Source organism: Rhinopithecus roxellana, chromosome 18 (assembly GCF_007565055.1).
Source record: "Rhinopithecus roxellana isolate Shanxi Qingling chromosome 18, ASM756505v1, whole genome shotgun sequence".
Lineage (NCBI taxonomy): Eukaryota > Metazoa > Chordata > Mammalia > Primates > Cercopithecidae > Rhinopithecus > Rhinopithecus roxellana.
In genome coordinates, this window is record NC_044566.1 from 59,325,159 (window position 1) to 59,350,133 (window position 24,975).

Genomic DNA, 24,975 nt, shown 5'->3' on the forward strand with positions numbered 1-24,975 from the left:
GTATTAAAAAAAAAAAAAAGGCAACCTCTGCCCTCGAAGAGCTGTGGTCTAATGGGGGAGAGAGATGTGTAACAAGAACATTTCAGTATAATCTAAGGACCATAATGAATGTGTGAAAGTCCAGAGAAGAGCCAAGCTAACCCGGGATACATGAGATGATGTGTTCGCTAAATCTTGATAGAGATAAATGTGAGCCAGTCAGGAGGTAAAAAGGGAGAGGAATGTGACAGATGGAGAGGAAACAGTGTAAGCCCAAGTCTGGGATATGCAACAGCAGCCTGGGACTGGGGATCTCCAGGCAGCTTCACATGACTTCTCATGAGCTCCAGAAGCACACAGAGGCCAGGCCGGAAGGCACTGTGGGCCGTGGTGATGGGCTGGCACTTTATTCTGCAGGTGACAGGGAGACATGAAGGAGTTTGAAGGAGAATGAACATAGTTTCACATTAGAGATTCAAAGAAGGCAAGAACTGAAGCAAGGGGAGCTATTGGGTTCTGTTGCAAAAGTCCTGGTTTAAACAAAATGAGGGTCTAAACCAAGCACCATAAATGTCTAGAGTGGAGTCAGAATTTGCCTGAACCCCACATTTTCCGGCATGCATGGAGGCTGTTGTTGAAAATAAATAGATCATCTCTCTGAAAATGAGATTTCTCTTTTAAATTTATACCTGAGCCTCTTCAACAAGGCAGCATGGCCAAGAGTGTTTAGAAGCTACAGGACAGTGCATTTTCTTGGAGCATAGACTTTCCTCAAATTTGAAGGAAAGCTTTGTTGCATTGAAAGAAGTATGGGCGTGTTATATTCCAACTACATATAGGAGGAAATAAATAAATCCATTGGAAGTATCTGTTTATTTTCTTTGTGTAAGCTCATCCAGCCCACAGCCCCAGGCCGCTTGTGTCCCAGGGTGGCTTTGAATGCGGCCCAATACAAATTTGTAAATTTTCTTAAAACATTTTGAGATTTCTTTTGTAAATTTTTTTTTTTTTTTTTTTTTTAGCTCGTCAGCTATGATTAGTGTTAGTGTATTTTATGTGTGGCCCAAGACAATTCTTGTTCCATTGTGGTCCAGGGAAGCCAAAAGATTGGACACTTCTGGTAAACCAAGGCCAGGAGACAGAGGTGGGGAGGAAGGTAGGAGTTTAAGAAATATATTTGAGTCAAATTCAGCAGGTCCTGGGGTTGTGTGATGAGAATATGGGGGGACTGGAAGAGAGAGGATGAATCTAAGAAGACCCTCAAGTGTCAGACTCGTAGAGCTGTGTTCCATTATTACGTTAATATATTTTACCAGATGCATCTCATGTAACTGAGTGTTATCTAGACAGTATTTTTAAACTGACAGGTGATGAAGTCAGTGGATATGACTAGTAATTCTGAATAGGAAAGCATAGAACAGAAAAATGCCAGATCTCCTTGCATACATGAAGTGCAACTATTGTTTTGTGAAACTTTGTTTCAGTCTATGTATGTATGATGTGTGTACATGTGTGGGTGTGTGCATGTTCACAACTATATGAAGTTTATTTCTTACTAAAGATTGTGATCAAAATATTTGAAAGTCCTGGGATATTCTTTTTCTATGATTACGATTGATTATTCTCAGATATGACTATGCCTCAGTCAGGTTAAGATGATCTTAAAAAGGGAGACCGATTCTTTTGTGGGAAAACAGGGAAATCTGTTCTCACTACTCTTCTTCCAAGACCAAATCTCCCATTACTGCATGCACTTGGAACTCCTAAGGATTCCATCCAGAGAGAAAGGGAGAGATTGGAGCCAGCAGAAGCAACAATCCCAGTCAGTGCCAGGACAATGTCAAATGCCCCACCCTTCAGAAAACAGTAGCAGTATCGAGATACCCAGACACTGCTGCTGACGAATAGCCGTGTCCCTCAGAGGCAGAATCAGAACTAGAAGAATAATGTTACCTTATTTTTATATGGGGCTTACAGTCTGCAAGGACTTTCACAATACATTTTCCCATATGTACAACATCCTTGTGAGTTTGGAGGAACCTGAATATCTGAGAGATGTTTTGGGTGTTTATTGGCCTTCAGATCTATAAATGTTTTCCTCTTATAGTCATTCATGCATTCAGTCAACATACTAAATGATAGCCATTTGCAAGACTCGAGGCTAAGAACATGAGATGGAAAGATGCAATCTGGTTTCCAATCTGGTAATGTGTACCTGCAATGTCAAAATTTAAAAAGATACAAAATCCACATATTTATTTAAGGATGTTTGCAGTTTTACCTAGGACATATTTACAGAATGTATGTGCATGAATATACGTGTGTGTGTGTGTGTGTGTGTGTGTGTGTGTGTGTAAAGACAGAGAGATAAAATATTTATGTCTCCAAATTTCAAAGTCAAAAATTGATAGCCCACAGGGAACAGAGCAGGACAAAGCTGATACTCTTTAGGCCTCCAAGGGGCATAGTGTTATCTTCTTCTTGGGCTAAAGGAGAACACCTTAGAGGCAGAATAAATACACACATTTGATGAAAGCTATGTAACCTCAGAAAAAACAAAAAACACACAACAATGTTTGCATACAAAAGGTTTCCTAGGCCTCTCAATTATATCTAAAAGCCCCAGGTAAAGAGCTCTCAGTTTATGCATTAAATTGAGCAAGATAGACTTCATCTCAATTTTTAAAAAAATTATGTGTTGACATTTACTTGTTTCTTATTTTGGAGAAACAAAAGGTTCAAGGACGGCTTTCTACATTTTCCATTTGGCACTAGGGATAATTCAAGCAGTCATGGAACATTAATTATAATCATTATATGCATAAGAGCAACACTTTCTTTGTTTTTAAATGTAAATGTGTTTAAGTATTTGAAAGATATTTGAATTACTTTCCCTGTCACCTCCTCACAAAGCAGATCCCTGAATATACACCTAGCATGTTTTTCATAATGAGAATGACCTTAGGAAGCCGACCTGGGAGATTCACGCCCTCTTGAGATCAATGACCTTGGACTCCACATTAACCCACAACTTCTCACAGTCATTAGTCCACAGGAAGCCCATATCCCTTGCTCACAATTTACTTACTTGTTCAGATTTTTTCTCATAACATGGAAAAATAATCTTCTGAAGGCATTTCCCTTAATGAAGCCCACATGTCTGATACAGATTTCTTTCCCAAGGTCCTGGCGTGTTTGGTTATGTTTTAACACATCTTTGCCCTTGAGATCCCCACATATCAGGCATGTGATTGCTAATATTTTACTTATTAACTGGTAAGCACATTGTGAACCATAATCGCAAGACTGTCTTCCCCAGCCTGGTGTTTATATCCTAAAAGTAACAGCCTCTTAGGAGAAGGCTCTTACTGCCATTATCCTAAGGTGTAATATTTCTGAATGTGTGCAAATGTCACATATCCAAAGTGACACATCTCATTTATGACTCTCATTGTTGTTAAAGACCACTGCATTGTGTGAAGCATGGCTTCCTGAGATACAGCTTTATGTAACAGAAAGAGTATCATGAAATATTCTGTGGATTGCAGAAAATGAATTGCATGTTAGATACCTGTCATGGGAAGAATCTCCAGGCAGGTTGATGGGTGGCATGTGACCCCAGGGCCCTCCTGCAGGCACAGAGGGAGGATCATGAGAATCTACTTCCAAGAAGGCTGTGAATTACATGAATCTCAGCTCCAAATTCAGCTGCGGGGAGAATATGGGTTGTTTATGGCAGAAATGTGTGGCTAACCTTCTTCTGCCTTCTTCTGAATCTCACCTCAACTGTAAGGCTTGTCCTGGTCACCTTATCCCAAATGCCCCCTCCTGCTCTGAGACCCAGAGGATAATGTCCTGTTCTGCTGGGCTTTTGCTTTCTTTGGTTGTAGTAGTGCCTGGATGGGTCTTTGTCTATCCCTGCTTGGCTTAAAGACCTACAGGGTAGGACCCACTGCCCACAGCCTTGCATTCACCTGCAGCACCTACCAGCAGTCTTTTACAACAGGGGCACCCAGCAGGTGTCTGTTGAATAAATAAGTAAAGACAAATGCCTTCCACTTCTGAATGCCAAAGGAAGAGAGCCGAGAAAAGAGAATCAGAGACCATCCATCAGAACCACTATTTTCTAATATGGGAAAGTAGCATAAGCACCTCTGCCCTAGTAATAGTAGCGAATACTGTCTCCAGGTACTTTACAGAAATGCAATCATTTAATCTTTACAGTAACCCTCTGAGGTAGGTAGGTACTCTCGTTTATTCCCATTCTATAGATGAAGAAACTGAGGCATGCTAGAATTAACCTACCCAGGCCAGGGTCACACAGGTAATGAGAGGTGAATCCAGAATTTTGCACTCACTTCTAACTGCCTGATGCCATATTTACCCCTCTTGCGCCCATTTAGTTCAATTATATCCTCAAATAAAGGAGTATTTTCCAAAAACATTGACAGGTTCTTTTTAAAAAGATAATCTGTAAAACTAAGTATATGTATTCAATAAGAGTAGAAACTTGAGCTTTATTCCAGAAATAGATATGCCATTGGTTAAGAACAAAATGAAATTAGAATGTATCTTCATTGTAAACTCTCTTTAAAGCAATAATATGAACCCTGTACAAAAATAGTCTTGTCTTAAAGAGTTGCTCTTTTGGTAAATTTGCTAGTTTTACAAATTTGGATCATGTTTTGCTTTTGATTACTTGAAGAATTTTGGGAGTCACATAGACTCCAGATATTCATTTAGTCATTAAAATAAGATGTGGCGATTTTCTTTATTTGGTCTAGTTTGTTTTGTTTTTTTTGAGTACAACCTTGAAACTTCGGCAACCAGGAAATACCAAGTTGTTACATAAAGTAAAATGTATCTTTGAAATTGTCTAAATACATATGCAGAATGTCAAAGACAAGTGAAACAGCTGTTACATAAAATCTCCACTTTGCAGATACCTAAGACATTCAAGAAGGAAGAGGTGGGAATATGGTCCAGGACCTTAGTTTTGAATTTCCTGGCTCCTGTTAGTTTAAGATATCCCTGTAGCATCATTTAAACATAGTTCTGGTACATGAATAAACTTCCATTTGGAATTTCCTTTTTGAAGTCTGCTGAGAATATAAATCAAAACCATATGAGATGTGTCTTAATCCAGAATGTGAAATAACATGAGAAATGTCAACCCAGAAGTAGTCCCTGAAATACGTTCACCAGGATGCACGTTCTGGCGAAATTCTTTATTTAGAATGAAAGCCTCCAGAGAACTAGATTTATTATTTTTAACCCATGATTATGGAAGCCTGAACTGATAAAAGAAGATGCTTTTTAAAGTAATGTCAGTAGAAATGTTATTCAAGCCACCTAGAATGTTTGAGAAGGACATCTGTTGACATAAAAAGATGTTCAAAATGCATTGTCGAGTGCAAAAGCAGATTCCAATTTTATTTAAAGATTATGTAAAATAGATAGTATACTTAGCCTAGATACATGAACACATCTTCATAATAAAAGAACAAGAGATGTTCCAACAAAATATTGATCAATCTCTAGGTGGTAGAATTATAGCAATATTTTCCTTCCTTCCTTCCTTCCTTCCTTCCTTCCTTCCTTCCTTCCTTCCTTCCTTCCTTCCTTCCTTCCTTCCTTCCTTCCTTCCTTCCTTCCTTCCTTTTTTCCTTCCTTTTTTCCTTTCTTCCTTCCTCCGTCCCCCCCTTTCTTCCTCCTTCCTCCCTTCCTCCATTACTTTTGTTTTCTTTTTGCTTATATTTTTGCTTAGTAACAGAAAATTGAAATCATTTATTTGATTTTCAAATAATAAGCATAGTACCTTCATTTGACAGCCTTCTTGCTTAACATATGGTTTGACATGAATGCTGCTAAAATGCAGTGATATCCCTAGCTCAGCTGGTCCTTGAGTTGACTTTGACGGATTTGCCAGCCTTGCAGTATGCCAGAATTGTGTAACTAGCATCACCAAAACCTTACAATGGAGCCCATTTGCTGGTACTTTAGTCATGAAAGGATTGGTAGCATTTTTAAATGGCTGATTTGGTTTGCGTTTTTTCCTTCTATCAGTACGTTAGCCTTGATTTGAGTGGGTGTGTGTAAGTTTTTCAAATCTTAGGTTTAGATTTTGCTACTCTTACAATCAGATTTCACTTAAGTAGGAATTTTAAGCCGCTTTTATCTCTTATTCAAATCTGTTCTTATGGAAAATGATCTTTTTTATACCTGAATTCAGTGAGTATTTGGCAGGCAGATGAGCCAAGACCGTCATACTGACTTTATTAGCAAAAGTTGTCATATTCCCCAAAGCTAGCCAGGGAATTAAATTCTATTCATATTAGACAAGGTAGCCACCTGGACCTCCATTTAGAAATAGATGTATCTTTCCACAGCATGCCCTTCTGCTGTTTCCAACTTTGTTAAAACATCAAACTATGAAGCTCCTCAATTAAGATTTTGTGACGATAATTATGAAGGCCCAAAGAGTTCTTTAAAATTTGAAGTTATCTGCTACACAATTTTAAATATTCTGGAATTTTTAAACTTCTATTATATTAAACTTTTAAAACATTTTTATAGTTGATGTAATTCTTTTAACTTTTTGGATTACATTTGTGGCATGTTTATGGGATGCCTCAATTAACTTTAATCTCAGTATGCCGTGTGTTTAGATTGTAGCATGATACAAGGCATTGATGCCTCACTGGGCCTGATGAAAAAAGGGAGTTGCAGCATAGGAATTAAGTTTCTTAAGTCTTCTGTGAAGAGCTTCATCTCTTCCATCCCAAATCAAGTAAAGTTATTTCAAATACCTGAACTCATTTTAAATTTCCTTCTATAAGGAATATATGCTGTCAGTATCTATAATGAACTGTAAATAAAAATCCCTTAGAGAGTAAACTTTTAAGCTCAGCAGTATCTTTGGCCTTGAAGAGCATAGGGAAAAATGAATCAATTGATAGCTGTAAGCCTAGTAACAATTTCATGTCTTGAATGTAATCCTTATTCCTGGAATGAGTGATGCATGTTTAGAAAATCATTCACACCGCCAATGCCGTTGCCTACGTTCAGCAGACAAGTAGAAAGGGTTCCAGGAAACTGGCAAAGACACGTTGAAAAATCCCAGTAAATATTTTATTTACACTCTGAGCCAGTGCCAAGGAATTTTTTAAGAAAATACATATAATATCAAGTTTTTGTGTATACTCAGATAATAGGATTATACTTGAGCTGTGGAAATCTTTTCCTGGAATTAAATTAAGCAAAAACTAGTTTTGATTGATCCAGATATGACAGTTGCTGAGAAGTTACATGCCGAAAGCCTTGCAAAGAGAGTCAGAAGCTTTGGCCAAGCTGTATCTATCTTGCCATGTCAACCTCAAAAGGAGCAAAGGAATTGAAAAGGGCCTGCAGAAGTCTTGAAGCGACTTTATCCTAACAGAATCTGTGCTCCTTCTTTCGCCTACATGGCAAGTTTTTCCCTGGTATCGTGAAATCTTCTTGGGTAATTGGAGTACCGAGAGCTAAAAAAGAGTTGAGCAAATCGAACAGCAGATAACCTCTTACAAGCATAGACATTCAGAAATGTCTGAAAACAGATACAGGTGGAGTTTGCATCCCTAAAAACATGCATTTTTTTAACATTTAAAAAAGAAAAATCTTAAAGCACTGTAGGATGGAAGAGTGCCTGTCAAAAGCTAAGAAATCTGACTTCCTAGTGGTGGTGGGATTTGTCCAGAGCAATTGCTCTTCCCCACACAAGAAATCATCTGTACGACATAGTGTGAGTACCCACAGGTCCTTCTGATACTGGTCATTTGGCCAACTTTGGGGAAGTTGGAGCTCTGCTCTGAGAGCCAATATCAAGACGGCAACCTGGACTCTTGTTCACCAGCTACAGAAGCTGGAGAAACTGATTAGAGAGAGAGACAGTCTGCAGAATCTCATGCACTTGTCCCAAGAAGGATTACTGAAGACTCTACTGGCTTGGTGGGTCCACATGGAGGTGTTTTGGCCAATGCTTGCAAATTATGACGCTCTCTCTAATTGTCTGGCCAACTCTGTGTTCCCTGCCTTGCATTTCAGTTGCTTAACTGACTCCATCTTGAAGAATCTCTTGGGATTTAGTGGTAGGCAGTGGCTCCACAACTTCAAAAAGCTGGGGATGTATGCATGCAGCCTCCCTGAGAAATACCACAAGCGCCTGATTGGAACAATCTGTACCAAATGAAAGAGGAGAATAAAGAACTACTCTGCTTCATGGAAAACTTGACTCAAAACAATCTGGTCAGAAACTATTTGGCTGGGAGAGCATCTATTTTCTGCTTTCTTTTTCTCTGAGATTGACTGGGGTTTGGGGATTGTAAACGTTTTTTTCTTTTTAAATACTGTGGGGAATACAGGCATGGAAAATATATTTCTGATGAGTTTCCTCATTCACTTGCAACTGAACTTTTGATTTTCTGTGGTGCAAATGTGTATATGAGCACACATTCACACACGTGGATGCATGTGAGGATTGTTTACGACATTTTTTGGAATTCATGTAGATCATGCACTGTAGGCAGAGAAGCAGAATTCGGTGCAGAAATGATTACTGAGACTGTGTTCATCTCTATACCACGATAACAGACATCCAACAACAGTTTCAGGTTGAGGTAAAGGTCCATAGTGCCTTCCATATGCCTCATCTATAGAATGAACAGCTGGCAGCTGTGTTATATTAGCTTATGCTAGATTATGCCACTTGAACAAATTGCCCCTCAAGTTGTAGTGGCATAAAACAAATGTATTTATTGCTTATATTACATGTCAGCAGCTGGTCTGCTGTGTCTCTGTCCCCAGTGTCGTCATTCCGACACCTAGGCTGAAGGAATATCCCTTAGCCTCATGGTAAAGGGAAAAGAGCAGGAAAGCTGATTGGGTTAGGGGATGGCTCTCGAGGTGTTTTTCTGAAACTAGCACAGGTTATGTCTGTTCACATTTAATTGGCCAAAATGGGTCATATGACCGAGCATGACATTAGTGAGGTGGGAAGGGTATGTCTCCTAGTTGCAGGAGCACTGCACATGGCAGCTGGAAAGGGCAGGGGGTCACTGTGAGCATACAAAGAAAAAAATGCATAAGTGCATGTGACTATATACTATATATGTGTTAATTATACATTTAAGGCTAATTAAAAATAAACAGTAAATATGTATCATATATTTGATTTACATATATGTCATATGTCGTAATATCTATGGTTTCCCCAACCAGGCTGAAAAAGACTGATTAAAAATAACCCTTGAGTGACTAGGAATAAATCTACTTAGGTTTATTCTCTACTTAGGTAGAGAATTTGCTCGATCTTCTTTTACTCTAATAGGAATTAAGTGACTAGATTTACTATGAATCCAGCTTCCAGAAGATATTTCAAGGCCTAGGAAGCAAGGCTTATGTGTAGAAGTGGTGAAGGAATTTTATGTCTAAACATGTCTCTCATTCTTGCGTTTGGAAAAGAAGTCCATGTAAACAGAGCTGAGAGTCTCTGTCTTGACTGAGTACAGGTAGGTGTCACCACTCTATACAGGTCTTCCAGGTTTCCTCTTCCTATTGTTATATACTTGCTGACAGTCAGATATTTTATTGCACATCAAGGAAAAGATTGCCTCGAATTATGGATAGATAAAGTGGGTGTTTATAAGTTGATCCACTATTTTGAATGTTCAGTGATTAATGATCTCAAATTCATTCCAAATAACTTCTATTTTACGTCCTCTTAGTAACTTAGAAAATCATGGAAAGAAAATGTTAGAAATATTAGGAAAAAAATTATACTTGGTATAATTTAAGGTCTTTTACATATCAAAATAACTTAATTTTAGAAGTGCGAAAACGTATATCCTGATGCCATGCCATGGGATGTAAATCAAAGTCTGTTACTACTAAAAATCTGACATTCCTTTCTGTATCTGTGATTAAGGTTAATAAAGCCCTCCTGGCTGGATTATGGTGGTAGTGTATGCTTCTATGTAATATTAATGATTGCATCATTTGTATCCATATATAGATGGGATGGATACCCTGGCATTGATTTTAACAAAACTGGCTTAATGTATTGCCAAAGAAATACACCTTCGATAAATAGGGACTTCACTAGAGAAATTCTGTCTGAAGACAAAGGAGTCATTCTCCTGAAGTAGTAAAGTTAGCCATATAAATTATTCTAAGCCAACAACCACAAGCCCGTTGAAATGTTAACACCTTTGATATACTTTAATAGTGATAATTGCAGCCACTGCTGTCATCTTGCGGTGGTTGAGTCATCCTGCTATGCTAGTACCCATAGTCTTTTAGAAACAGGGTGCCCACCAAATAGGCCAATTTAAAGGAAAAGACAAAACACTCTTCTCAAGCCTACTTTGTTAAATCCCATGATGATCACACTCCTTTCCCTACTTCTCTTAAGTACTTTGAATGAGCATCTGAAAAAGAACACGTACTTAAATTGGAGTCATTTTGTCCATAGAAATTCAAGGAGATTTGTAGGAACAGCATAAATACGTGTGCTTGTATGTAATGATTTCATAAACTTTCCACAATAGAACAGATTCTTTCTAGCCAGCTACCTTTCTGATGATAATAAATTTTAATTTGGCCCTAATGTGAATTTTTGGTCATTTAAAAAGGATACCAAATACTTGTCAATGAGCTATGGAAAAAGTATTTGCTATGCTGAGAAAAACGTAAAACAAAGTGTACGTTCTTAAAATGCTTAGCTAAGAGAACACACTGTTCCCAAGCACCCTAGAAGCACGCTAGACACACCAGCTTAAAAATACAATGAGGTTGTAACGTGAGATGAGGCCTGCAAACCTGGACAGCAAATTTGCTGTGCTCACTATGTTTCCTGACTTGACTGAGGTCCTACAGAGCCTTGTCCATAGACTGTCTGTAGCTAGGAGACTATGTTAAATAAATAGCTTATAAATCTCTTTTAACTCCCATAGACTTCCAGCGTTCTCCACCATCCGTCTACATTGGTGAGGTCCTATTGAACTACTTTCTCTCGACTACCTTGATGTTATAATCTCCCTACAGGGAAATGCAATTGGCAGTATTCAAAAATCAAATCTTTACAAAATAAGCATCATTCTCAAAACAAAGTAAATTTCCCATTTTTTACAAATAACATCATTATATGAGAAAATATTCGCAATGTATTCTTATGTGAAAAAAGCAGTCAACCAAAGATATTACCATAGTATTGTTTTGACAGATAACATATAAAATTAGGTGTTCATAATGGAGCAAGAATTGACTTTTTTCATTCATTGTGACTTTCTCTATTAGTACGTTTTCAACATTGGGCATGTGGAATTAAGAAGCATGATAATATGTTGTGAAAACCCACATCAGCCATGGTTTGTTTTCATGGTGCCTTTGTTCTCATACCCATGGCAGTGGGTGCCCCCCAGGTGCTAGTGAGAGCTTCCCTCTGCTGAGTCTGTCTGAGGATAGTGGTCACATCATGCTCTAAGCATGTATAAGGCAACTGAAGCAAAGCCAATGACTTTGCCTTAAGTGGAATTGCAGATATATGACTGAAGAGCACGCATAGCACCACAACATCCACTGAACTTACTGAGTAAACCAGTGAAAAGGTTTGCTAGACCAGGCTACCAGTGGAAACACTGGATATTTCCCTTTTCAACCAGTTGATTTCAGCACCCCCCCCCCCCCCCACCACCAAATGACTATTGGTTTAAGGTACCAAAGCTCCTCAGTCTCCTTAGACTAACAGGGATGGGGTGCTCTTAAGAATCAGGTCACCTTATGTGGGTGGTGGTGACAGGACTAGGGTGTGTAATTGGAGGCAAGAGGCATCAGCCCTACATAAACCATATAGAAGAGGCTCCTTGCAGAAAGAGGTTCCGTTATCAGAAGATGTAGAGAAGGATGTTGGACAGGCAAAAATAGATACCTGCTAGAGAATAAAATGAAATAATTATTACATAGAATTGTTAGAAAAATTCCATTGAAATCCTTTCATAATACCAAGTTGAACGGATTGGATTTTCACCAGGAAAGTAGCACAGTAACCTCCATAGAGATCGGTGGGCCCTTGTGTCCAGGGCCACTCTCTGGTTTCACTCCACACTCAGGTTTTCCATGAGAGAGTTGCAGTGAGCTGATGCTTTGCCTTGCAGCCCTGGAGCTGCTACAGGGGCAGGTAAGGGTAGCAAATGGTTAACAAATAAAACTGTCAAAATGTGATTTTAATAGCCCTTCATGCTTTTACATAATGTTATGCTGGCTAGCACAAGCACCATAAAAAAAAGAGATTTTCACACTTTTCTCCTCAAATGTCATTGAAATCTCATTAGGTAGATCTTTATGAAATGATGGCACTGGCAATAATGATTCCTTTTTAATTCTCACAGTCATTTTGGCCACTGGAAGGGCCTGGGGAAAAAGCATTAGTATTTGGCTGGTTGATGTTAGTAGGGACCATGGAGAATTAATAAAAATTGTTAAGACTTTTTTTTATCTCCCCCCACCTCAATTGGATGGGCAAACTCAGATTTGATAGGGGTGAATTATGCCAGATTATTTTGTTTGTTTTGTTACTAGCTGGTAAATGAGAGTTGGCTTTGTTCTTAAATTGAGGTATCAGGATGTTGGGACTGCACCTAGGGTGGGGGAATATGAAATGAGGGTGTGTGTTTGAGACATTTGGGCAAATAGAATGGGAAGTTGGGTATAGGAAGTGATGCTACACGAGGAGCCACCCGGCATGGCTGGCACGGGGCTGCTTCTAATTTATGATATTTACTCACTGCAGTTTTGTTGTCATTTGACCCCGAAGACTAAAAGCTTAAGTGCCGGCCCAGTAAAAAAAAAAAAAAAAAAAAAATCAGCTTATTTGAATGATTGATTTATCTGGGTTCTGGTTAAAATTTGGTTATTTATGTTTGTTTCTGAATAGGATTTCAGTTCATTATCCATGTTGCTGTCATAAAAAACCCAATGCAGTTATTATCTGAGGAGCCTTTTAAATAAAATTTCCCTGGCTAGCTTCAGCCCCATCCCACTGTCCAACCAGAATTTTAAGTTCCAAACGGAGTGTTGTTTTTAAAATTTAAAAATTTTTAATTTTTGTGGGGACATAGTAGGTGTATGTATATATTTATGGAGTACATGAGATATTTTGATACTGGCATGCAGTGTGAACTCATTACATCATGGAGAATGGGGTATTCATCCCCTTGGCCATTTATTCTTTATGTTACAAATAATCCAATTATACTCTTTTAGTTATTTTAAAATGTACAAATAAGTTATTATTGACTGTAGTCACCCTATTGTGCTATCACATAGTAGGTCTTATTCATTCTTTCTAAATTCTTTTGTATCCATTAACCATCCCCACCTTCCCGCCAGCCCCCACTACCCTTCCCAGCCTCTGGTAACTATCCTTCTACTCTCTATGTCCATGGGTTCAATTATTTTGATTTTTAGATCCCACAAATTAGTGAAAACACATGATGTTCCAAAGGGAGTTTTCTAGAAGGATTCCTGGCTGCCCACTTCTTCTCCACCAAGTTATCCTTTTCATCTTCAGGATCTGAGCTCAGCACATTCCCTGGACTGGAGGGGTGCAAACTCTTTCATAGATCACTTCCCACTCTCTGTCTTTGAGCTTTCTAGGCTGCAGAGCCCCTGTCTTGCGGGTCTTCCCCATTTGTTCTTCATGGCCTGGCTCTCTGGGACTCTCTTGATGAACACTACATTTTGATTGTAGTAAAGGTAATAATGAAACATAAAAAGATATAAGATTCATGTAGTGCCAAGAGAAAATACAGTATTCAGTGCTTCTCTCCAAGACTTGCTGACTCATAATTAGTTTTAGAGCATGTCTAGAAATTAGGTGTTTTCTCGTTACTACCCACTGTGTTATATGGAAGCAGGAAGCAAATCTGAAGCTTGAAAATCTATTAGGCAGCACTTTATCCATGACTCAGTAGCAACTCACCACATTTTCCACACGTTACAGATAGAAAGTGTGTTTTCCTATTTCCTCTGAAATATTTGTGTGGTTATCAAAGTAGAAACCTTCACATACAGACTCTCAATTGGGTACTAAATAGAACTTTTGAGCAATGCAATAATTGCCTTTTGTACCTTCCCAGAGGAAAGCCCGAGTTAGCCCATGCAGCACAATTCAGTGAAGCTCTGTTTTGAACAGCAGTTATGGATGTCAGAAACTCCCTTTCTGATAGAAATGCTTTCAATAGCTTTTCTTTCCAGCTTGGTTCCCTGGATGTTTCTGAACCATGTGTCCATGGCAGGAATGGGTACATGGTAGGAACATGCTGGTCACACTTAAGTGGAAAATTCTCACACCAGAGACAAATCTCAAGCTTTTGAAATCGTCAGTCCCTGGAGTAACAGTAGATTAGGGGATGTCAAAAGAGGCAGGCATTCTGGGGTAGGAGCCGCCACAGGCTCTGTTTCCCTGGATTTAATGACTAAGTTCAATCTAGATTTAAGCAGATCTATGGGACTAGGCAGTAGAGTTTTGCTCTTCCTGGTGATGCCTGAGTAAGATCTGGCCTTTGGTCTATTTTCCTAACATGTACCAAATAGCTCTGGCACATCAAACATCTTACTGCACAGACACCGAGCTTTCAATGTTGAGGTACAATCGCAGGCCCAGGGTGATGTTAGTGTAGATCATTTCTGTGCAGCGATCCCAAGAACACCCTGTAGACTCCAGCTTTGGCTACGGGGAAAAATTGACATCATAGTAAATGGAAATACAATGACCTGACAGGGACCCATCCTAACAGCGGAGGAAAGGGCCTTGGTAAAGACTTGTGATAATAGGCTGTTTAATTTTGTTTGGAGAAACTGGACTTTCAACAGATGAACTTCTTTCCCCTTGGATTCATATTTGTCTAAGAGAGTTGTGGTTGGGAAGTGATCCAGGATTCACAAGGTCAAAAAGTGACCTGGTTCACATACTGTAGACTCCTCCCATCTCACTCCACAGCTTCCCCAGGCAGGTGGTCTGGTGGGCTGTTGGTTTATCCACACCAAAAATGGTCGCCCAAGGGACATATCAACCTCTTGGGCTTGGCTCTCAGAGGTTCTGGAAGGTCCATCAAACTGAAGTCTCAATTCCAGATAATCAACTTTCCTCTTCTATGCTGCACTCTACAGCTTGAAATCATTCCAATGTGCTTCATTAATGAACATCTTGTTATAATGCATGGGGAATTAAGGCTATTAGTGAAATTTTTAAAACAATAATACATTGGATTTTTGTAATACCTTTTTTCATGAGAAAATACATTTTCATAGGCAATCCAGTTGTAGTCTTTCTTAAAATGATCCCAAGAGTGAAAGAATAAAGGAATATTGAATAAACATTTTTAGCCTGATCTTTGGAACTTAAAAAAAAAATCCATTAAAAAAAAAAAGAATTGTAAAGAAGAATGTCCTCTTTTCCCCTAGTGCCCTGGTTCCCTGGTGTATAAATGAGACATTTTTCCCTGCCTGAGACTCAGCCTTTGTGTTCTATTATCTGTGGTTTTGTTATTATCCACGTACTTATGGATCTACATTGAAGATTATCTTCGTAGACGCATAACAAGGACCTTTGTATTACTCGCTCGGTTTCCACCCACTCCTGGGTAAGCCTACTTATGCAGACTTACCTGGAACAATTTTGCGTTGTAATAACTTGCACAAAGCTCACCAGTGTATCCATGATTAAGAAGACAGAGTACTAGGGTGCGGCTGTGGGACTCAATTTTCTCTCTCTTGTGTTTTTCAGAAATTGAGGCGAAAGAAGCATGTGACTGGCTCCGTGCTGCTGGGTTCCCGCAATACGCTCAGTTATATGAGGGTACGTCAGCCCTTTTGCACTGTTATACAGAGAATAAATCTGAAATGAACCACACGTATCCTGTGGTGTGTTTTGACTTCCAGATTTTTTTCTTGCCCATTTTGTTTCGCTGTATTTTTCCCTCAGCCTTTTTGCTATGCCCAGGGGTTATCCTGATACCGATTTAGAAATGAGTATCACTTCCCAGGCCTACTTTACTTTCTGCTTCCCGCTACTAATTCCCATCTCTTTACCACAAACCCTACCTCAGTGTTTTCTTTCCAGCATTCTGCCATCAGCAGCTTTTCTGCACTTTCTTCTCTTTCTCCTTGTTTTTTCTTTACTACTCTCACTTTTCTTGAAATCATAATGAATTCACTGTTAATAAACTTCCTAGAAGTCACAAAATTAACTGTCCTGAGATTTCTCTTTAATTCTGTTTACTTTATATGAAAAATGTGAAGATATAACATGAATCAGATATTATTCTTCTGAGTTTTAGGTAAGGTGTTTTATTGCTAGCATTATACTTCCTTTCATTGATTCTTTTTTTTTTTTTTTTTTTTTTTTTGAGATAGAGTCTTCTGCCTCTGCCACCCAGGCTGGAGTGCAGTGGTGCAATCTCTACTTGCTGCAGCCTTCACCTCCTGCAATTTCCTGCTTCAGCCTCCCAAGTAGTTGAGATTACAGGCACGCACCACCACGCCTGGCTAATTTTTTTTTTTTTTTTTTTTTTTTTGAGACGGAGTCTCGCTCTATCACCCAGGCTGGAGTGCAGTGGCCGGATCTCAGCTCACTGCAAGCTCCGCCTTCCGGGTTTACGCCATTCTCCTGCCTCAGCCTCCCGAGTAGCTGGGACTACAGGCGCCCGCCACCTCGCCCGGCTAGTTTTTTGTATTTTTTAGTAGAGACGGGGTTTCATGGTATTAGCCAGGATGGTCTCGATCTCCTGACCTCGTGATCCACCCGTCTCGGCCTCCCAAAGTGCTGGGATTACAGGCTTGAGCCACCGCACCCGGCCGCCTGGCTAATTTTTGTATTTTTAGTAGAGACGGGGTTTCACCATGTTGGTCAGGCTGGTCTCGAACTCCTGACCTCAAGTGATTTGCCCACCTTGGCCTCCCAAAGTGCTGAGATTACAGGCATGAGCCACTGCCCAGCCTTTTCATTGATTCTTTAATTGAGTTAACAGACATACTCATGTTCCTTATATCTAAAATTATAATCAAGACTTTAACTACTTCTCGGATTGTCCTTATCTAGTAGTGAACTAGTCAGGACCCCAACAGTGAGCAGATAGCAGGCTTGAGGTCATTGGCAGGGGATTTATTTCTAACAGTGCTCATTACAAAGGTGCAGGCAGGACAGGAGGTGGCTATGAGGAACAGTGCACAGTGCAAGAGCCCAGGGCTTGTAGTGGCACAGCTGTCACTACCGTGAGCCCAAAGGGACAGGCCACGGAAGAGAGTGCCAGAGCCCAGGAGGAGAGAGGAGCCTCAAACCAGACCCTAGCAAGGAGCACAGCTGGCAAGAGGCAGCCTTCCATGAAAAATATCACAAGTGTCTCCCTCCCTCCCTCACTAGCCGAGCAAGACAGCTTCATTCTGGAACCATCTGCAAGTCACTCACATGATTTTTTTCACCAGACGGGGAATTATTTCTGTTTCCAACTCATGCTAAGATTTAGATGCCCTTAGATTTATCATGATTGGCAAGGTGTAGACAGCACAAAATATAAGATGAGATAAAGGAAAAAGTGGCAAGACAATGACAGTGACCCAGCATTGTTAGACTTGGCTATGCCCTCTATTCCAATGAGCTGCAGATTGCTACCTCCATGAACGAGGTACCCAGAATTAACACTATGTTCTGAATATTGCCTGTGACCTTCAAAGCTGGCATGAATTGTCTATTGGAGAGAAGTAGTGTTCAAATTATCCTTTTTGGATAGAATCAAGTTGAATTATTTTGCTGATACTCCAGAGTGATAAAGATTTTGCTACTAAAAAAAAATTTCAGATGATAGAACATTGGGTATTTTTGGAAATTTCCTTTCTGAAGGAAAAATAATCTGCCAAATTAAGTATTTCATGAAACCATCAAGACAGATGCCAGTAACCTACATGTTAGGTGGATGGTGAAAGTGCAAAAGCTCTTCTCTGAGGCCACATCCGCCCATGACTGTGATAAGGATGAGCTAGAAAAACGCAGGCACGGCTGGGCGCGGTGGCTCAAGCCTGTAATCCCAGCACTTTGGGAGGCCGAGAAGGGCGGATCACGAGGTCAGGAGATCAAGACCATCCTGGCTAACACGGTGAAACCCCGTCTCTACTAAAAAAATACAAAAAACTAGCCGGGCAAGGTGGCGGGCGCCTGTAGTCCCAGCTACTCGGGAGGCTGAGGCAGGAGAATGGCGTGAACCCGGGAGGCGGAGCTTGCAGTGAGCTGAGATCCGGCCACTGCACTCCAGCCTGGGCGACAGAGCGAGACTCCGTCTCAAAAAAAAAAAAGAAAAAGAAAAACGCAGGCACTTAGTATTCAATCCCATCCAAGGTCAAGCACTTGACTATCCTCATATTTTGCACCTATACTGTACTCCTAAAAGCATTTACAGTGATAGCAATCGTTTGCTCTCTTAAATATTCCCAACAATGACGATGGGCAGTCACTGCTATTAAAATCCGTGGCTTTTACAGACCTTGAAGGTCTGAATACGTTGGTGCTCATTCGGGTAAAACAAAGTACATCAACTTCTTTGCTTCTCTTTCTCTCTCACAGATTCACAATTTCCCATCAACATTGTGGCTGTCAAGAATGATCATGATTTTCTTGAAAAGGACCTTGTAGAACCTCTTTGCAGGTAAACCATGTGAAGTATTTTTGTTTGTTTCCACTCTTCAGTCTACAACAGGCATCACTATACTAAAGGGCGAGTTCAGCTATTCGGCAGGTATTCATTGAGTGCCTACCGTGTACCTGACCGGGGTGCAGGTTCTAAATGTACTACTTTTAATGAGCATGATCAGTTTGTGTTTTCATGGAACTTACATCCTAGTAGCGGCCTTTGGACAATAGATTAGGAAAAAGACAGAGAAAGGAGAGAGAGGGAGTGAGAGAAAGAAAGAAGGAGGGGGAAATGGTATTGCAGAGAGTGTAAATGCCGTGGATAAGCTAAAACAACATGGGGATGTAGACGATGATTGGGGGGCATGGATGGGTCAGTGGAGGGAAGCAGCATGAGCAGGCTCAGCATGTGTGGTCAGGGAAGACTCTGAAAAACTGCAAGTATGTCAAACTTGGCTGTATTTTTTGCTAAGTCAAGTGATTATCTCCTCAAACTGGTATGTGTGAACTCAAGTAATTGTAGCAACAAACTGGCCTATTTAAGCTACTATTTTACGATAGATAGTGTAAGGAGACAAAGATGTATATATGGATAATTTCTTCCCCTTAAAACAATGTATAATCTTGTTGAAGACACTCAGTTGAAGAAAAGAGGTATGAATACCTGAACAAATAATTATAATTTGGGTGATAATAAAAGATCCAGGAGAAGCTATATTCCTGAAGAATCAAATGCTGCTTGAGAGGTGGTATGTGTCTGTAGGAATTTGAAGTTTCATAACTAAAGCCCTGAAGAGAGGTCAGAGCTGAAGATAAGGATTAGTTATAGGAGATGAGTCATTTTACCAAGGCCATACAACTAGTTTAGGGCCAAAATGACCTTAAAACAGTACTCCTAATGCTAAGTCTAATGCTCTTTCTAGTATATTCTGCATTTGACATAGATAAGGTAGTAGTTTGAAGGCAAAGTAATGGTTAGCAAAACTTATGAAGACAGGAGAGATCAGCGCACGTTAAATAGTGTGTAAATTACCTAATCCTAGGCTTGCTGAATCTTCAGACATATATATACACATATATATTTTTGTGTCACAAACCAGTCACTCTGTGTTTTCTATATGAAGAGAAAATAGATTTGTGTTAAGAAATGACCTCCTAATGTTCAAGAAAATAATACTATGGGTTTGCTTACGGGGGTGGAAGAGCGAAGAACTCTTCAAATCATAAATGACAGGACCAAGCTATTTAGATGAGAAAACAAACAATCTCAAAATCCCATTTGTGAGAAGCTTACGAAGTGAATGGATGATTTGGTTGTGATTCTGTAAAGGTAATGAATTGGAAAAGCAGCGTTTCGTCTTCTGCATGTCTAAGGTACACACCGAGCAAGAGCAGATTCCTCCTCATAAGCATTCACTCTATTCAGAGCCTTGCAGCCAGCACTTTGTCCTGAGTTTTCTCTCTCAGTTTTAACCACGTATTTTTTTGCTAGTTAGCTTCTTTTAATATCTGAAAAAATTATATATTACTTATCTTTTTCCCATTGAATTTTTGAAATTTATATTTTCGTTAAGTTGAGGTATAACTTTTTGTTTTTTTTTTTTTTTTTGAGACAGAGTCTTGCTCTGTCGCCCAGGCTGGAGTGTAGTAGTGCAATCTCACCATGTTGGCCAGGCTGGTCTCAAACTCCTCCTGGCCTCAAGTGATCCACTCGCCTCAGCCTCCCAAAGTGCTGGGATTACAGGTGTGAGCCACAGAGACCAGCTGAAGTATAACATATTGATGTGGTTTGGCTCTGTGTCCCCACCCAAATCTTATCTTGAATTATATTCCCATAATTCCCAAGTGTTGTGGGAGGGACCCTGTGGGAGATACTTTGAATCATGGGGGCAGTTTCCTCCATACTGTTCTCATGGTAGTGAATATGTCTCACGAGATCTGCTGGTTTTATCAGGTCTTTCTGCTTTTGCATCTTCCTCATTTTCTCCTGCCACCACCATGTAAAAAGGGCCTTTTTCCTACCGCCATGATTCTGAGACCTCCCCAGTCATGTGGAACTGTAAGTCCAATTAAACCTCTTTTTCTTCCCTGTCTCGGTTATGTCTTTATCAGCAGTGTGAAAATGGACTAATACAGTAACTTGGTACTAGGAGTGGGGTGTTTCTAAAAAGATACCTGAAAATGTGGAAGCAACTTTGGAACTGGGTATCAGGCAGAGGTTGGAACAGTGTGGAAGGCTCAGAAGAAGACAGGAAAATGTGGAAAAGTTTGGAATCTCCTAGAAACTTGTTGAATGGCTTTGAAAAAAATGCCGATAGTTATATGGACAATAAGGTCCAGGTTGAGGTGGTCTCAGATGGAGATGAGGAACTTGTTGGGAACAGGAGCAAAGGTGACTCTTGTTATGTTTTAGCAAAGAGACTGGTGGCATTTTGCCCCTGCCCTAGAGATTTGTGGAACTTTGAACTTGAGAGAGATGATTTGGGGTATCTGGCAGAAGAAATTTCTAAGCAGCAAAGAAAGCATTCAAGAGGTGACTTGGGTGCTGTTAAAGGCATTCCATTTTAAAAAGGAAACAGAGCATAAAAGTTCAGAAAATTTGCAGCCTGACAATGCAGTAGAAAAGAAAAACATATTTTTTGAGGAGAAATTCAAGCTGGCTGAAGATATTTGCATAAGTAACAAGGAGCCAAATAGTAATCCCCAAGACAATGGGGAAAATGTCTCCAGGACATGTTGTAGGTCTTCACTGCAGCCCCTCCCATCATAGACCTGGAAGCCTAGGAGGAGAAACTGGTTTCATGGGCCAGGCCAAGGGTCCTCATTTGTTTGCAGCCTAGGAACTTGCTGCCCAGTGTCTTGGCTGCTCCAGCCGTTGCTAAAAGGAAGGGGCCAAGGTACAGCTTGTCCCATGGTTTCAGAGGGTGCAAGCCCCAAACCTTGGCAGCTTCCACATGGTGTTGAGCCTCCAGGTGCACAGAAGTCAAGAGTTGAGGTTTGGGAACCTCCCCCTAGATTGCAGAAGATGTATGGAAACACCTGGATGCCCAGGCAAAAGTTTTCTGCCGGGGTGGGGCCCTCCTGGAAGACCTCTGCTAGAGCAATACAGAAGGGAAGTGTGGGGTTGGAGCCCCCAAAGAGTCCCTACTGGGGCACTGCCTAGTGGAGCTGTGAGAAGAGGGCCACCATCCTCCAGACCCCAGAATGGTAGATCCACTGACAGCTTGCAGTGTGCAACTAGAAAAGTCAGACACTCAGTGCCAGCCCATGAAAGCAGCCAGGAAGGGGACTATACCCCCAAACTATAGGGGTGGAGCTGCCTCAGACTATGAGAACCTACTTCTTGCATCAGTGTGACCTGGATGTAAGACATGGAGTCAAAGGAGATCATTTTGGAGCTTTAGAATTTGACTACCCCACTGGATTTTGGACTTGCATGGTCCCTGTAACCCCTTTGTTTTGACCAATTTCTCCCATTTGAAATGGGTGTATTTACCCAATACCTGTACTCTCATTGTATCTAGGAAGTAACTGGCTTGCTTTTGATCTTACAGGCTCATAGGCAGAAGGGACTTGCCTTGTCTCATATGAGACTTTGGACTATTGACTTTTGGGTTAATGCTGAAATGACTTAAGACTTTGGGGGACTGTTGGGAAGGCATGATTGGTTTTGAAATGCGAGGACATGAGATTTGGAGGGGCAAGAGGTGGAATGATATGGTTTGGGGCCGGGCGCAGTGGCTCACGCCTGTAATCCCAGCACTTTGGGAGGCCGAGGCGGGCGGATCACAAGGTCAGGAGATCGAGACCATCCTGGCTAAGACGGTGAAACCCCATCTCTGCTAAAAATACAAAAAATTAGCCGGGCGCGTTGGCAGGCGCCTGTAGTCCCCGCTACTCGGGAGGCTGAGACAGGAGAATGGCGTGAACTCGGGAGGCGGAGCTTGCAGTGAGCCGAGATCGCGCCACTGCACTCCAGCCTGGGTGATGAGCAAGACTCCATCTCAAAAAAAAAAAAAAAAAAAAAAAGGAATGATATGGTTTGGCCCTGTGTCCCCACCCAAATCTCATCTTGAATTGAATTGTATTCCCATAATTCCCACATGTTATAGGAGGCAGCTGGTGGGAGATAATTTGAATCATGGGGGTGGTTTCCCCCATACTGTTCTTGTGGTAGTGAATAAATCTCACAAGATCGGATGGTTTTATCAGGGGTTTCCACTTTTGCATCTTCCTCATTTTCTCGTCACCACCATGTAAGAAGGGCCTTTTTCTTCCCGCCATGATCCTGAGGCCTCCCCAGCCATGTGGAACCGTAAGTCCAATTAAACCTCTTTTTCTTTCCAGTCTCGGGTATGCCTTTATCAGCAGTGTGAAAATGGACTTATATATATATATATAAAGCAAAATTGACTATTTTCAGTGACTAGGTCTTTGAGCTTTGACAAATGCCTCCAAGTTGTTATAACCACCACCACACTCAAGATATAGAGCAGACCAGGTGTTGCCGCTCATGCCTGTAATCCCAACACTGTGGGAGGCTGAGGTGGGTGGATCTCTTGGGCCCAGGAGTTTGAGACCAGCCTGGGCAACATGGTGAGACACCATCCCTTCCAAAAATACAAAAATTAGCTGGGCACGGTGGCACACATCTGTAGTTCCAGCTACTTGGGAGGCTGGGATGGGAGGATTGCTTGAGCCCAAGAGGCAGAGGTTGCAGTGAGCCAAGTTGTGCCACTGCACTCCAGCCTAGGTAATAGAGCAGGACTCTCTCAAAAAAGAAAAAAGAAAAAAAAAGATATAAAACACTTTCATCACTCCCAAAATTCCCCCATTCCTCTTGTTAGCAGCTTCTACTCCTACTCCCAAATTCTGGCAACGACTCATTTGTTTTTTGTACCTATAGTTTGCCAAAATATCATACAAATGAAATCAAACAGCATGTAGCCTTTTTAGTATGGCTTCTTTCACTTGTTATAAAATAATAAAAAGTCATTTATGTTGCTATGTGTTTTAATAGTTCATTGCTTCCTATTTCTGAATAGTCTTCCATTGTATGGATGTCCTACATTTGTTTATCCATTTGCCAGTTGAAGAACATTTGGGTTGTTGCCAGTTTGGGTGATTATAAACCCACTCTAAACATTCATATTCAAGTTTTTGTATGAGCATTTAAGTTTTCATTTCTTTGATGTAAAATCATAGGAATGGGATCATGGGGTCTATATGATAAGTTTGTTTTAACTTTTTAATGAACCACCAAATTTTTCCAAAATGAAATACTATCTTGTACTACCACTGACAATGTATGAGAGTCCTTACTGCTCCACATCTTAGTATTGCCAGTTTTTGTTTTGCTTTTAGACATTTTAATAGGTGTCTGGTATTAACTCATTTGCACTTTCTTAATGACTAATAACATGAACATGTGCTTATTTACCATCCATGCATCTTCTTTTATAAAATATGTATTCAACTCTTTTGACATTTTTAATTGTATTGTTTTTCTTATTATTTGAGTTTTGAGAGTTTGGATATGTCCTAGATATGAGTCCTTTGTCAGAATTGTGTTTTGTAAATATTTTCTGCCAGGCTGTACCTTGCATTTTCAGTCACTTAACAGTGTCTTTCACAGAACAAAAGTTTTTCATTTTTATCCAACTTTACCTATTTTTATTTATGCTTTTAATGTCATATCTAAGAAATCTTTAGCTAACAGAAGGTCACAACTATTTACCCTATGTTTTCTTCTGGAAATTTCATAGATTTGTGTTTTATATTTAGGTCTATGACCCATTTTTAGTTCATTTTTGTAGAAAGTACAAGATATGAGTCAAGATTTACTTTTTGCATATCAGTGTCCCATCATTTCAGATCAATATTGAAAAAACTAGACTGTCTTTACTGAATTGCCTTTGACCATGTATGTGTAAGTCTATTTCTAGACTCTCTATTCTGCCCCCATTTATCTATGTGTCTGTTCTTTCTTCAGTGTGACACTGCCTTGATTACTTAGGTTAAGTCCTGGAATGCAATAGTCTGAGTTCTTTACCTTTGTTCTTCTTTTTCTGCTTTGGCTATTCTAGTGCCTCTGACTTTCCGTATAACTTTTACAAACAGTTTATCGATATTTATTTTAAAAATCCTAAAAGGGTTTTGATTTGGATTTGTGGAATCTCTGTATCAATTTGTGGAGAACTGATATTTCCACAATATTTAGTCTTTGTGTTAATAAACACAGTATATATCTCTATTTGGTCTCCTTTGATTTTTTCAAGAGT

At 40.1% G+C, this 24,975-nt stretch overlaps 1 protein-coding gene across 7 annotated transcripts in view; it reads left to right on the plus strand.

The window, feature by feature from the left end:
* Window positions 1-24,975, plus strand: part of STARD13 (StAR related lipid transfer domain containing 13) — a 346,341-nt gene that overhangs the window by 262,551 nt on the left and 58,815 nt on the right. For all 7 annotated transcript variants that reach the window (XM_030922317.1, XM_030922316.1, XM_030922314.1 and 4 more), the window contains exons 2-3: window positions 15,800-15,871; window positions 18,629-18,710. Coding sequence is in view for 4 of the 7 variants with exons in the window: in XM_030922316.1 (XP_030778176.1) it covers window positions 15,800-15,871; window positions 18,629-18,710 (154 nt within the window). In the remaining 3 variants the exon portion in view is untranslated. The remainder of the gene's footprint in view (window positions 1-15,799; window positions 15,872-18,628; window positions 18,711-24,975) is intronic.